The 16,120-nt window shown below is 37.9% G+C and overlaps 1 protein-coding gene across 2 annotated transcripts in view; it reads right to left on the bottom strand.

The window, feature by feature from the left end:
• Positions 1-13,090, bottom strand: part of nfatc3a (nuclear factor of activated T cells 3a) — a 58,355-nt gene extending 45,265 nt beyond the window's left edge. The window contains exon 1 of one of the 2 annotated variants that reach the window (XM_006779879.3): positions 12,500-13,090. In XM_006779879.3, coding sequence (XP_006779942.1) covers positions 12,500-12,590 — 91 coding nt within the window. In that variant the 5' untranslated portion in view covers positions 12,591-13,090. Of the gene's footprint in view, positions 1-5,756; positions 6,789-12,499 lie in introns of those variants that run through there. The other variant, XM_087832033.1, reaches the window with a different exon arrangement.
• Positions 13,091-16,120: the final 3,030 nt, after the last annotated feature.

Below are 16,120 nucleotides of genomic sequence, written 5' to 3'. Positions count from 1 at the left end.
AAATGAGAAATCCCTCTGCCAGGTAGTCCTACGGTATCAGTGGTGTAACAATTCGTCAACTTCAGTTATAGAACTGTTACACCACAGTTGTTCAAAGTTTAAATTTATATATTTTAATGGTGATTATCATATTAGTTCTTCTCTGTATTTTATAGTAGCTTATTTATTATTATATTACAGGTAAAAATTAGGTAAGAAAGTTTATCAACTGTTACACTTCTGTGTATTTTTATCCACCTCAATAGACTGTGAAAAAAATAGGTAGCAGATGAGGGTCAGATCGGGGGCGACAACGTTACCTGGCTCACAGCCCTTTCCTTGCTTTGAGTTAAGATTAGCCTGCTACCTAAAACCTTCCAGTGCAAGGAAACTGGTGTGCGGTGGGGAACCCCCTTGTCAGAGCCAAACCCCAGTCATTTAAGGGGAGTAGGACAGGGTGGGGCAGGAGAGGAGACCAGAGGAGAAGAGAGGAGCAGGACAGTAGTAGCATTGTTGTTTTATCAATGGTACTGGTTGCAAAGCCTCTGCCCTGTTCCTGAAAGCCCTGTGCGTCACAAACTCCTCAAGTGTCCATACATTAGACAGCCAATCTGGTTAAATAAAGATCTCTAAGAGGCTTTGCTGTACCTAAGCTAATAATAGCTCCACCTCACTGTGAGATCTTTCAGTGAAGCATGGAATGGTGGATGTTTTTGACACACCACCAAGGCCACTGTGTTTTTACAGTAACCACAGGGAGCAGCCTGATCCACTGGCAATAGTGGTATTCGCTCCTTGACAGGAAGCTCAACGGGCCTCTGGCTGACCGTCACACTGCATGGGGATTCTCACTTGGTAGATAATCCGCAGAGACTTTGTCCCTCCCGCCTCCTGCTTTCACTGCACACAAAGTGTGTCAGGGTCTTGTGACCAGCAGTGACACACAGGCCCACATTCTCAGAAAGTCTAGTTTACTACAGAGAGAGGGAAGGATTTGTCTCCCCCAAAGAAGATGACAAACTCATTGCTTATTGCTGCAAGTCTCTGCTGGTGCGCTCAAGATCTCGCTTTGTGCTTATGTGCAAGTCTATGGGTATAAACGAGTGGGTGGTGTATGAATGTGTGTACGTTCCTGTGTGCCTGTGGTTGTGCCTCTGTGCCTTCCTGTGCTTTTTTGCACTTATTGTATGGGTATTTGAGCGATATTTGCATGTGTTTGTGCGTGTGCACTAATACATATTGTTGTCTTAGGTTACCAACTAGACCCAAAAGCATGTGGTGCTGGAGCAGGAGGGTAATCTAAGCCAGGGTTCCCTTTGTGGTGGGCAAGCAGGTTGATTAGAACAGGCTCTGCTTACATCCCCTGTACAGATGTCTTTGTGTTTTGCCCAGTATCCACTTTCAGTTCTCCTCAAGAGCTGCTGATCAATGGACCAGAGCAAGTGTGCCAACATGCCATGAACTGCACCATATACATCAGTGAAATGATCAAACTTAACTATGTATAGTAAAAAGTAAAACATCTAAATGTACAAAGCTGAAATATTGTTTTAACTGTTTCCTTTTTTTTTTCCTTTCAACATTTTGGACATCTATCAACTATCTATAATACAGATACAGATTATATATCTGATATCAGTCCTTTTTCTCCATTTAATCAACATCTAATACTTCAATGTCAGGAATTTATTAGGCCTAATTTGCTGTGATACCAAAAACGGAGTCAGCAACTAACTGCGACTTAATGACTGTAACCAGTCGTAAAAAAATCAAACAGCTTGTTCAGTTTAGGTGAACAATTTACAATGATTTGGCAACAACTATTTTGTAAATATTTAAGAAAAATGTAGATTAAACACATTACTTATATTTTTAACTTCTGGATTCAAACTCATTTTTACTATAATTACCAGAAGAGCTCATAAAAAGTGAATTTAAGGATTTCCTATTGGGTCTTTGAAGAAATCTGCAGTTGGCTGGTTGCCAGCATTTCTAAACACAACGTCTGTGACGCACTTGCACAATCATATTGTGAGGGCTGGTCTATGCCTATGGCTCCAAACTTTTTTGACTGTGTTTGGGCCAAATCTACTAGGCATCTCTCTTTGCGTAGGTTGCTGGGTATGTGTACACATAATATTTATTGAGATGGAGCAAAAGAGAAATGAAGATATTATGAACAATGAGGCAGGCTGGATCTATCTGGAGTCATGAAGTAAAATATATGTATAAAGCATAATATTCAGAAAGGAGTCTCACTTTAATGTTGCATCAGCAGAGACGTGCTACTGTCTTATCCTGTAATGTTATGTCAAGATTACATCAAAAAGCCTTCCTTTGCTGTCACAGAAGACTCACCAGCCAGCAGAGGCTTAACAATGGAAGGCTAAGCCAATGTTAACATATGCCGGCAGCTAAATTAAGCTCCTAATTAACAACCTCATGCTGAGATAACATTATGGGATAAACAGAGAGTGCCAAGTAACCACCTGAACTAAATACTCACCACAGTACCAAGATCCACCTCAAACACATCGCTAACTGTGTTTGAGGGACATTTATTTAATACTACAAAACGCTCTCACTAATGGTTAATACTTAGTGCACCTATTAGATTAATTCATAATGAAATGCTTAATGTAAATTTCATATATAAAACTGATTTATAAACTATAATTAAAAACTGAAGAACTTAAACAATGCAGTGCTAAAGAAAATTTAAACTAGCCAAACATGACAAAAAAAGTCTTCATCCAACAACAAAACTAATTAGCCTGTTGCATGTGCAAATCATAATTATGATATCCAACTATTATTACAAAAACAAAATCAACATAAAACAGTCACAGTACCACATTTTTGTCTTTTTTTATAAAACAGCACACTCCCTTCAATATGCAGTTGGGGGTTTTGCTTTCACAAAGCATTGATTTGTTCACCAAATAACAGGGAACACAAGCGGGGGTTAAACCATGGTGAGACAGGTTCACTTTACCTTTCTGATGTGTTGTTGCAAGACTAACCCTGCTCAGTGTGACAGGAACCACAGGATCACACATTTGATGAAAGTGCTTGGCTGAGGAACCAACAGTGCATCTCAACAGAGTGTGTGGGAGTAAGAGTTAGGCGCCAAGTCAGAAACGCGCCTAAACATGACCACCTTGACCTGACCATAGCATCACAGAACTTCAGCTAGTCTTGGATTGCTGACTTCAGTTAGTGCGGTGAGCTATGCTAGATTAATTGCCATTCATCTCCTGTCTTGCATCCTGTACTTGCAGACAACCTCATGTGTCTCCGTTTTTTTTATTTACAAATTTAATTAAGTTTTCAGGTGAAGATCTGCAAAATAAACTTTTAAAAATGTAAGTTTAAAGTGTAATATTTGCATGTTTCTGTAGTCAATAAGTAAAATTCAAGTAATTTCAAATAATGTTCTCAATATTGCCCAAAACACATAGTAGTTTTGCCCTAAGTGACCAGTTCTGCATGTAATCACGTTTTTGAGTAAAGAGGTTCATCCTTTATGCCAAAATGCATGGTCAAAGTTCCCCCTTAATTTCACTGCTCTAAACAACCAGTTTTTTATGTCTATATACATGTAATCACAAAAGCTTGCTGATGATACAGGCACGTATTGGTTTTCAGTGGAGCAGGAAAGCTAGCTGCATGATGGCCTGCAATAACCCAGAGGAGATAACATCAGAGGCTACTGCTAGCAGGGGTGACATTTAAACAATCTGTCAGGGCTGACTGTGCATGTGCCTGAAAAACTCAACTAGAGAGAGGGAGCATGAGAGAAAAAGAGCATGGAAGAGGGAGAAACGAACAGAGCAAGCAAGTGAAAGAGAGACACAGAGAAAAGGAGAAAGCACAGGAGGCATAGTGTGTGAGGAGAAATACTGAGCAGATAGAGATGGAAGAGTTGGCATTAGTACACTACACTTGTACAAGGAACTAAATTCTTCAAAGCCAGCTATTTATTTTGTACGTGGTTTGTTTCTGGAATATCCGAACACATTCTTAATCTCAAAAGTATCTATCTAAATCTGTAGGCCTTGACCCACCTTAACACATAAGTAAATTACACTAATGCAGCAAAAGAAACATTTCACATTCTCTTAAGTTCCTCACACAGACAGACGAAATGACACGATAAGAGTGGCGTACCCTCAAAAAAAGTGTCCACCAGCTCTGTTTTGGGGAGAGCCTTCTAACATCCATATTACTCTTTATCATCAGCTTGAAATCAGGCCAAAAAAAGGAGAAAAACTAGCAGGAAATAATCAAGGAGCAAACAGGAAGACAGCAATTTCCCCTTCAAAAAATACAAATGGAAGTGGTTATATATCCAGATGGAACTCAAAACCTAGAAACCCTTCCTTCACATCTTTTTCAAAGCTCTACAAAGTTAAACCTTTTTTAAATACCAACAAAATTGTGTTTATAGTCATATGCAACCTAAAAAAGACATATTTCATGTCAAATGAAAATCACCAGATATAATATTTACACCACACTGTGTGTCAGTGTGTACCACCACCTTTTAACAGTACTATAATAATTCTTCATATGACAGTGTATACACAATTTATTTTAACATAGCAAGAGCCAAATTGTGTTAAGTAAAAATTTTATTATTGATTTTTGGCCTAAGGCACCAGAAGTTTACATAACAACCCGACAAGTTATTATGTGCACATGGTTTGCATTCCATACATCTACATCTAGTAGAGTAAGTATACTCAGCCCATTGGCTGCTTATTGAAAACTTACTCCAGAAATCTTCTTTTTTTGGTTAGCTTCAAGTCATTTTCTCATTTATGGGAAGTGTTCTACGACTGATAAGTTAATAGTTTGATCATCTGGTCTAGACCTGATCATTAAAAACAGAACAGAAGGACTTAGGAGAAACTGAATTAGTAGAGCTTCCATTACCAGACACTGACAGAAATATGGCTTTGAGGGACAGCCTAAGATAAAGTGGGATTTAAATCACCCAAATCCTGATCCAGCAAGCCACACCTCATGACAAAAGGGGACAGGAGAAAGACAGAAAATAAATGAAATAGATGCAGGAGTACGACAGCTTTCTCTCTGGGGTAATGCAGTCTCTGACATGTTGATACAGAGCAGCCAGCGGTAGCTTCAGTTACACTAAATTTAAACAAGACAGATGCCATACATAGTTGCTCATGCCTCGCCCCAGGAAATAAACGTCTCATTCATCACACAAGGTGCTAGGAATCTCTTAAATCAGTAGGGTTGGGGGGGTCACCCACGTGGTGATCTTACTCTACATGTTGACTTCACATATGACTTATGTTTGACCTCCATTTTCATAGAGATATTATTGCCTCGAGATTAAAAGCTGTCACTAACTGAACAAAATACTTGACTTCCTCAGGACTAATAACAACTTTGTTTGACCAAAAAGCTTAAAATTGAAATTACATATTCAAATATTAAATTATGTCCTAAATAAAAAGTCTCAGGCAAAAGAGAAATTAACATAGTAAAGGTGAAAAAATGCAAACAAAAATTAACTGGCAAAATTAGCTGATGAACATTTAAGCTCAGATGAAACCTTTTTTTCCAAGTTAACCAAAAAATGCAATGCCTCCTTCAGTTATCCAGAGAAGGTTAAATATTATTTCTAACAAATATCATGACACTTTTTATTGTGATGACACCTGTTTGAGTGACTTTTAGTCTAGACAAATACACACACTCAAAACACACCTGGGCAGAGTCTGGGAGTGCCGGCACACACTCACCTGACATTGTGGCACACAGCATTCTTCCACTTCTCTCCTCCTTAAGATCGCAAAGTGTTTGAGCAGTAAAAAGTTGAAGGCTGGAGGGACAAGAGGGGTTCTCTTGCTCTAAGTATGGACGAGTCACTAGAACCTGCCGCCTGCCCTCTGCCACTCTCTTTGGGAGCTCAAAATAGTCCACCATGAGAGCGATGTAATTTCAGTCTTTCAGTCTTTCCCACGACAAGGACTGAAAGGATCGTGCTCTTGGTTCACAGAAGCTCGGCAATGACAACAACACAGATAAGGGCAAAAAAGCTGTCTTCACTAGCTGCTCCCAATCTGATCATTTCATTATGATAAAGATATGACTTGACATATCTTCACATTTAAGCATGACACGCACAATCTTACAGGTACGAAACATGTCACAGCCCATTAACAGAACAAACCTGACTAATCAAAGTGGCTGTGGTGAAGACTGGCATCTGGAGATTTCATTAGCCTAGTTCAGTCTCTCTGATGTCACTGGTGGTCTCTTTCATATCCTGAGAAAGCAGCGAGAGGCTTTAGTTGTCCTGGTGGCAGGTCTACTATTCTGTGTGCTGGTAAGTCAACTACCAGCAAACCACAAAAAAAACTTCTTTTAATATGTAAGATAAGAAAGCACACAGAAAAACAGCCAGCACATGTGGAATACCAAAAAAAAGAAAAAAGAAACAAAGAAAAGGTTTACGCAAAGTAAACGAGTCACAAAACTGCTGTTCGTGATCAGCAGCAGCTAGAGAGTGTGTGCCCCTCTCTCCTTTCATTTCATCCAGCCATCTGAAGCCCACATGGCATGTCTGGGCAGACAGCCAGACACCTCCACAGTGGATCTACTACTCTGCCACCCATAAAGGGCACTTCTTCCCTCTGCCTCAGATCACCTCTAACACCCAATGAGGCCACCACATAATCATGACCTACATAACCCAATACTCACCAAAATTTTTCTCAATCACCTCACACGACACACTTGGCCACAAAAAGGGTAAGCGGTACTTTTTTAAAAAATTTGAGTGAATACTTTACCATACTATAAGATGGGTGGTTTTATTCTTATACATGAAAAAATTATCAACAACATTAACTACTGACATGCTTACTTTATTAGATACTATCGATAAAGTATGTTTTAAGTCATTCTGGGAAACCATCAAATGCAAATCTCTTATATGGCCACTTTCAATTATTTCACAATGGCATTTAGTTTTAGGATACAAAGGAAAAAGTTCTGTAACTGACAGGCTGAAAAAATGTCATCTTATTTACCAAGAGACTTATGTCAATCAAATGTGGTGCAATTCCGATACATCTGAGCATTTCTATTACTGCCAAAAAACAGATGGCTGTTAAAATTTTGCCAAAAATTTATACTGAATCACACTGGGCACTGTGTGATTTTCTTTTTGTGTTAGGCACTTTCCTGGTAGCTAACTTGACAGTTAAGTAAACAAGAGAAAAACAATCTTTCTACTACATTCATCTTCTTTTAAAGGCTCAAGACTCACTTAAAACAGAAAAAAATGAGACGTGGTTAAAAATCCTCAATACAAATTGTATTTGAGCCATTTGTGACAAACAAATGCTTTTGTCAAAGAGTGAAAATCCATCTATCTATACATCAGTTTCCTTCCGCTTATCAAGAGGCACAGTACACCCTGGACAGCACACCAATCTGTCGCATGGCACAGTGAAAAATAATGTTGGTATTGACTTAGACCTGGAAAAAGCTTGAGAAATACGTTGGTTAGTTAATTAGTTAATTTTCTTAACTATGGCGATTTAATTAAAGTCTTGAAAATCAAAAGACGTGAGATAATTATTGTGTGATGTACTCATTTTCAAGGGCAGCTGGAGGCTCCATAAAAGGATCTTACAAACCAGTAGTTGACGTCTTGACGGTTACATCCATCTTTGAACTACAGTTGTGGGCAGGAGTTTGCATACACTTATCATGAGGTTAACGCCATGATAGTTTAACCGAATCGTTGTACAGCAATGATTCTGAGTTCAAAAAACAAGATGCACAAGTTTGCACATGGTGCACAAAGTTTGAATCTATTTTGGACTTTCTCTAACCCACTCAAGCTTAAATATAGATATACAATTATAAAATCACTTAAATGTTTTCATAAGTGGTGCCAAAGGTTCTGTGATGTCTTTTAAGTTATTTTAGTGATCATGATCGAGTAGTTTCAACTGATATATATATATTTTTTTGCCAGCATAAAAAGGATTCGTTTAAAAACACTCACTCGGTTAACAGGTACGAAGAACAGAGTATAAGAACTAAGGAGACTGGTAGATTTACACTGCAACTGCAGATTCCAAGATCAGTTCAAACAACTGTACGCAAGTTCAAGTTATTCGGATGTGTCACCACTTTGGCAAGGTTTGGAAGAAGACCCAAACTGTCACCCTCAGATGAGAGGAAACTGTTAGGAACCACCAAGTCTCGACCCTGTCATGAGCTGGAAACTGCAGGAACAGCAGCAGTCCCCATGGATTGAGAGGGTACCAAACAAGAAAAAAAGTCCCTACTCCAAAATTGATGCCCTCAAGGTCAACTGAAATTTGCTGCCCATAAGCAACATGCTTTCTGGAGAAAGATTTATGGTCAGATGAGACAAAGTTTGATGTATTTGGCCACAATGCCAAGACATATGTTTGGTGGAGTACATGAGAAACCTCTCTCTCTCTCTCTCTCTCTCTCTCTCTCTCATATATATATATAAACCACACATACACAAGATCTTATATCTTATACATATAAGATAAAATGTTTGCCTAATTTTAAAATAATATAATATCATTTTAAAATATAAATATTTTTGCATTACTAAATTATTGCATTACCATTTTATTATTTGTTATTAATTAACAGTTAACTAATTTTTTTAGCACATATTTAGGCACTGATATTTAGCCCGTATGAACCATTTTATTAATTCTGCAAAATTAAATGAATAGTTTATTACTTAAATATCGCACCAAAGAAATTGTTTTAAAATAGTTTTGTAGTGTATTGTCTTTATTGTAAAGCACAGTGAAGATAGGGAATCGAGGGGAAGAGAGAAGTAAATATCCAGCCCTCCAACATCAAACTGATGACTCAGCAGCTAAAGGCATTTTTTGCCCCTGTGCACCCAACCCTTGCCATACGTTTGTCCCCAGACAATGCCTTTCATAATCTCTCTCTTTTTTTTTTAATGAAAGCATTTGTGTATTTGTTTTCTTCACAAATAAAATACTTGTTTAGCCTCTATTACAAAGCAAGACTCTCAATCTCTAGTTAAGCTGCTTAACGAAGGGAATTGTTCTTTTATTTAGCCGCATGTAATCGGGGAAAACCCTTACAGTAAGTGTGCCCAATGCCTTTGAATAGAACAGTGGAATATTTCACCTCAAAGAAATGACAGTTTCCTGAGCAACAAGAAAACAGAGAGAGCAGGAGACTGACACTTAAACAAGCAGACAAAAAGGAGCAGAACAATAAAAAAAGATAGATGGAGAGGTGTGGTAAACATTACCACACGATTACATCAAATTTTAATCATATTCACATACATACAAGCAAGCAAACAAGTTAGGCTGAAAGTTACGTACATTTACAGGTCAGCTTCATGTACGAATAAGATAAAAACTGCGATGCTCGGATTTGTCAGAAACCTGAGCATCTGTGGTTCACAGCCTATTATGCAGCTGCTAAAACATATATAGAAAATATGATGCTATTGCTTTATTTTTATTTTGGAAACCTTTACCACTCCTATTTAAAACGCTTAGATAAAAGATTTGAATAATTAACTGTAGAATCACAAGTGACGAGTAACAATACAATATTTGCACCAATGGTTCCTTGAGCTTTTATAAAAACAAGCCCCAACTTGAGCTTTGGCTTGCAAGTGTGCAACTCCCTGTTACTGTGGCTGAGTGATACAGTTATACACTCGAGTTATTAATTTGGACAAGCACCCCTCCTTACATTCCCCCCCCCCCAAACCCCATTTTTGGCCAAGTCATACAGTCCAGACCAGATTAAAACCACTTGCACAGTGGTGCTTTTATTCCTATGCTTATTCCAAATGCAGTTTTTCCCCTCACACCATCTCCAAATCGAACTCCCCCCATTTTTCCCCCCAAATCAAAGGAAAAATGTATTTAAGACTACACGAGCCAAACCCTCATGAACTCGTTACTTTGCCCAAGTTTCAGGCTGAATTCAAATGTGCAAGCACAACAGAAAAACCAGAAAAAACATAAATTAGCAGGTTTATAGCCATCTCATAACCTTATTACATCCCTTGCTCTACCTTTAAACCTCCATTTTATATGTAAATCTCCTTTTATTAACCGTATAAGTAATCCATACTCAAAACTACATCAGCATGTGTCACTACACAAGTGCCAAAGCACTTTTTAGCAATATCAGATAACTGTAAATGCCACATTTGTTGGTATGTGTTTTGCTTTTTAGTTTATTTAATATTTTATTCTTCTCAAGCTTTTGTAATGATTTAAAAAACCACAAATCAGGAGTTCCTTCTGTTCAGCATTGGTAAAAACATTATTCTCTCTTGGCTAGTGGCGTGACACCCTCTTGCCATTTTCCCGCTGCTAGCGGATCCTTGAAATCTTTTCTGGTACTTTGCTGCCTCAACCAAAAACAACCAAATATACAAATGGAAAAATCTGCTCTTCTGAATTCCATTGGATTACAGAAAACAACTACAGAGAGGCACAAAATGAAAACATGCAATAATCGGGCAATTTATTGTCTCAGTACATTTAGTATATTCCCATTTTATTTGTGACCTGTATATCTTAATATTTAGCAAATTTTGCAAGATAGTCATGAGCTACTATGCACTACTTCAAAGCAAAAATATTCTCTGCTGATAGAAATCAAAGGTAGCTTGTCAGGTTTATTTTCTCTTTTTTAAGGCAATAATAATACAATAATACAAGTTGTACTACTAGATAATAAGCTTTTCAGTTGACCCATGAGTAATATATACCCAAAAGTTTAAATTAATCAAAAATGTCTGTCCCACCAGAAAGAAATTCATTCCATGTACAATTATTTTCATTATTTTCTACTGCTAATCAATACAATTATGATCATATGTAATTTATTACTAATGAATAAGGCGACTACATGAGCTATTTAGTTCACCGCTTCTCTATGGGATATTTATGTCCAAGACAGTTGAATTAAAGAAAAAAAAAGTGTCCTCCAAGATTTGTGCTTTTTGTTAGGCATTACCTTTGCAAGCAGCAGTAAGAGAAAGAGAGTGAGGTTTTTGTTTATATTCAAATCCAAAGAATGCACTGGACACACCTGAGATCACAAGACTATTGTTTTTAACTTTCTTTTTTACCTTGCCCTGGATGTAAAAAAAAAAAAAAAACACATGAGGAAAAAGAGCATTTTAAGAAAATGTCCTTAAATACTATCACCATGAAGCATCAATTTAAAAAAAAAAATAATGATCTAACATTTGTGACAACAACAACAGCTGTGATGTATGACCCACAAACAGCAAACTAATTGATACGCCATGAGTGTGAAAATTTCCCCGAAGCTTCGTCTTGCAACCTGTTAAACATGTGACTTTCACATATTTAAATTTGCATGTATTAGCTAGGGTCTTATTTCAAAATATTTTTACTCCCAGAGACCCAGTATGGAATCACGTTTGTACCAAACAGCAAAAACATAAGTAGTCTCCATGCCATGAGGTGATAAACGGTCCAAACAAAGTTCTTCCTGGAATTTGTCAAGTTACAAAGCTGAGGGCCACCTCATCTCTGTGTATGCCCTGTCTGCAAAAATTTATCTGCAAATGTTGTGTTTGTATTGACTAACGTTTGTCCCAAACTGAAACTGAAAATAAATTTTAAAATATTAAAGAAATTATTTTCACAATTTCTTTATAATTTCTTTGTAAATTACATATCTGTATAAGTTTCAAATAATTACTTTAGGTCTTTGAAGCACACTAAGTGGACAACATAACGTCTTTGCACTTTGTATTTGAAAATTTTAATTACTGATAATGCATGTGACTAAATAACAATAATAACAACAATAATAATAAAAAGTATTTCATAATAATTGTTTGCATCAAAGCAAGATGCAGTCAGTTATTTTTCTGGATAAGCTTGCACTCCCTTCTCATTTTATCTGTAAACAATGAGTTATTAAAAGTTTTGACAACATTACCATGTGCTACTTTTGTGGATATGTACCTAGTGACATTCAAGGTGTATGACTCTCTCAGTTATACTTCACTTAAAACATAGGAACTAAGCCATAAGGCTCCCCCAGCCACCCCAGATTTCAGAGGCGGTTAACAGTTCACAGACTGTCTGTTGCAAAAAGAAAATGTAGGAGACATTTGCAAGTTCAAACTTTCGCTGTTAAATCAACCAAGGGCAATAAGAGCACTCCTGCTAACCTGCTATGTTAGCATGACAAGCTAATGACAGCTGGTGGTGTGTGAACGAGCTTGGTATAGAAAAGGCATGTAATATTTGAAAAGCTCCATTTGAGAGAGAAAAGGCATTACAGATTGTATGGTATGAGGCTGCAGCTGAAAGACGGCGGGCTAACTGAAAGTAGCAGTAGATACTGACTAACTTATGTTACACGACAAGTGCCTTAAGTTTACTACTAGTATAAAACATGCCACTGGGAACAGTGGAAACCCACTGACCTGCAGGGCCTAACGGTTGTTGCTGCCCTTCCTCTCCGAATATCAGTCTGAAGTCCAGCTCCTCATTCCCGGGGCAGTTTGCAGTAGTCATCGGGTTTGACAGCTCGGGTTTTACCCCGCCACTCGACCGTCGACCGCTGGAGCAATTTACGCTATATCCTAAAGTGTCACAACATTTACCGACTGCCACGGCGGACGCCAAACTTCAACTTTTTGTTCATTGAATTCGCGAGGTTTCTTCCCCCCACCCCCCGCCTCCTCCTTCGTCTGACAAATCCAAAAAAAAATGCAGGTCGCTGGTCTCCTCTTCCTCCCCGGCAGTTAACGAGTGCAATTCTGGCTTCAACTTCAGAGAAAGTCGGCTGCCCCCCTCCGTCTCTACTCGTCTCACTACTTCTCTCTGTCTCCCGACCTTTCGTCAGCGGCAAAGAAGCGCTTCCCCGCGGTTAATGTTCGGTGTGGAAACGATTAACTGTCACAATAAAGTCGCCGTTCATCTACCCTTCTCTCTGTTTCCCTCTCTCTCCTCCTATCTGTTCTTGTATCTCTCCACGGAGGTCCTATCCCAACTTTTACTAACCCCGCGTGACAAGGCAGTTCCAGCGGTGACGTCAGCAGACACAACACAACACAGGGCACGCGCACGCAAGCACACACATACACACATCTCCTTGGCCGCTATGGGCTTAATAAATAGTTATGAAATTACTAACCTGTTTGAAATACCGAAAATATATTGCCATTTTTAATTTATTTTTCTATTTTGTTTACACGTTTATTCATAATTTAACAGTTCTCTTTGCTCTTTGTTTTTGGTGAGATCTACTTATACATGTGCTGCCTTTTAAAAGGTGCTATGTAAAAACAATGGGTAGGTGGAGTAAATTAAAGCTTCAGCCCACTCGTTTTATGATCTGTAATGCGTGTTCTTAATTGTTTTTAATTGTTGTCAACATTCATTTTCATGGGAGTTTTGGTTGTTCATCATTATTTTCTTTGCCTTCTAAAACCAAATATACAAACTGATGCTTGATGATATGCACCTGACATTGGAGAGATTTATCTAAAATTCACAAATATTTACATTTTCAAACATGCACAAATCTGAAGTGGAATGTACTGCCCCTACTGACCTTGTAACAACTGGGTCTTGCAGCCACTTTGCTCTTTTTAATTGGTCCTTCAGTTTCTTCCAACCGCTACCCATTACATTACATCAATTGCACCTGCCCCCAGCCCTCCCTCTTTGTGTGGTTCTAATCCAAGCCAGGATGGGTAAGTAAGTATAATGACATCCTGCACTTTTTACCTTTAGATCCCTCGAGCCTGTCAGTACTGAAGCCCATTAATTTCTAATCAGCCAATTTAGGCTTGTGAATGGGCTATACAGAGAGGCAGACAACTTGATCGCTGCTTGTGCTGTGATTTTGCATGTAGATGGTGCTGACTGAATAGCAACTCTAACACAGATTTTTTGTTTGTTTGTTTGTTTCCGGAAGCTGTTTTATTCTATCCCCTTATCTACAGAGCCAAGAGAAGTGTTTCTCACTGGTATTTCCCAGCCTTTTTGATGGCTCTAACTGTTCATTTGGACACTGCTTTGCTCTTGGTGGGACTTGATGGATTTTTCATACTGTAGCACTGTAATAAGAATGCATCAAAAGAAAAGTGGTTGAAAAGGCAAGCATGGCCACTCAAAGAGAAATTATTTAGATAGGTGTTTTGTTAATGTGCATCCAAATAAATGGTTTTGCTTAATGACTTTGTCTCATTTAATATTTAAATCACAATGTAATTCGGACTCTTTCTCACTAAAGACGAGGTAAGAGTAGATCTGCGGCTAGAATAAAGCAATAGTAAATCCATCTTTATATGGGCTGCTCCATTACCTTTAACCCTTGTGCTCTAACCCATCAACTTTTTCAGGATAATCTTTATTGGGTAAGTCACACAGAGGTTGGTATACTCTAAAACTTTAATGGGCTGCAGCTATTTAGCTATTTAGTATTTAGGTATTTCCTGCTTTCACCCTTCTAGAAATATTTGTGCAAACCAGTTATACACAAATCTTTTTCATCTCTTGATAAAATAGGCAACAGTGGGGCATATTCACATCTGCATTGTCGCCCCTCCTACACACACACACACACACACACACACACACACACACACACATCTGCGGCTGATCAAGAAAATACTGCAAGTTTTTAATGTTTCACCAAAGGTTTTTGCAACACTGATAAGCAGTTATAAAGCACTTTTTTATTGCATGCATTATTGCTAGGGCACTTTTTATGATCAAGTTGCACTAAAGAGTAAATAAGACAATACATTATTGTTTGTGAGAGAAAAAAATCAAGATGGACATTCCTGAAATCTAAGCAGTTGCAAGGGCAAAAAAGAGTCTTTATATTTTAAAAAACTGCTTCAGCAGCAGAACGTTTTGCTATAATTCGCCCCATCCTTCTGCATATGCAGCAGTCAACACCGTCTTATTTTTCTGACACAGACACACATATACCTATGCAAGAAGCATGTGGGCGTTCAGACAAGCACTCAGTTCTCAAATGCATCTGAAAACATCAATATCACATTTCCTGTGGTCTTTATTTCCAGGCAAAAGCACAAAATTCAACCCTTTTCTTATTATTTGACATTTTATGAAGCGTTGTCTGTAGGCAGGTGTTCTACTTAGTTTTCTACATCTGGAGGATTACAGAGTCCTCCAGAGTTCCAAATTTACATTTTAAAATGTTTTTCTAAATCTTTTCACCTATTAATGTCATGCCACTTTTGCAAAGTACTTGTTAAATTATACAAATGCACAGAAAGAGAACAAATACCTGTCTCTCATAGATGCATATTGAATTAAATAAAATTACTGTAAAACTATGCCACATTCTTGTAAGTAAATTGCATTATAGATTACATTATGCATAGAAGTCACCATATGAATCTTAAGGCTTTTTCAAACTTTATCTTACCGCCTTACCGCTGAAAAGAGGAACCAAGCAAATCTAAAACAAACACCACATATCGTTGTTGCAGCAGTTTGTTTAGAATGATTTTTAGTAGCAGGGTTAAGAAAACAACCTGCCTTAAAAATGTAAATTAAAATTATAGCTGTATCTGACTCAATTACAAATACAACTAGGGCATTGGCTATAAAACAGAATGAGGAAGGAATGAAAAAAAAGGCTTTGGCTGAAATTGATCCACGTGTATATTAGTATAATAATATTGTAGTTATAAATTATAAAATTATTATATTATCATGTTGCAATTATATAACTTGAATGAACTTTCTCCTGTGCAGAAGTCATGTCTCCAGACCCACCCGTCTCTAATTCAGGTTACCTGCATCTCTTATCGTCGCAGATGACCTTTGAAGGGAGAAGATAAAGAAAACAAATTGTGTAGGAGGCTGTAGATGTGGTTTGTGATATTATGTTCTTGTAAAGAAAGTTATGAAGGAAAAAAAAGCAGCATCTGCCCCCACACTGGTCCTGTTTCAGAGGTGTCATTCTTTCAAGGATCGGAGTTTGCACACACTGCAGAAATGCAATGCAGCACCATGGCAGCATGTGCAATGTTCACAAAATGTCAGTGAATATCAAACTG

The sequence above is a fragment of the Neolamprologus brichardi genome, chromosome 1, assembly GCF_056152115.1.
Source record: "Neolamprologus brichardi isolate AB-2024 chromosome 1, ASM5615211v1, whole genome shotgun sequence".
Lineage (NCBI taxonomy): Eukaryota > Metazoa > Chordata > Actinopteri > Cichliformes > Cichlidae > Neolamprologus > Neolamprologus brichardi.
The sequence above is the reverse complement of the archived record's forward strand: the minus strand, read 5'-3'. Positions and strand labels throughout refer to the sequence as shown.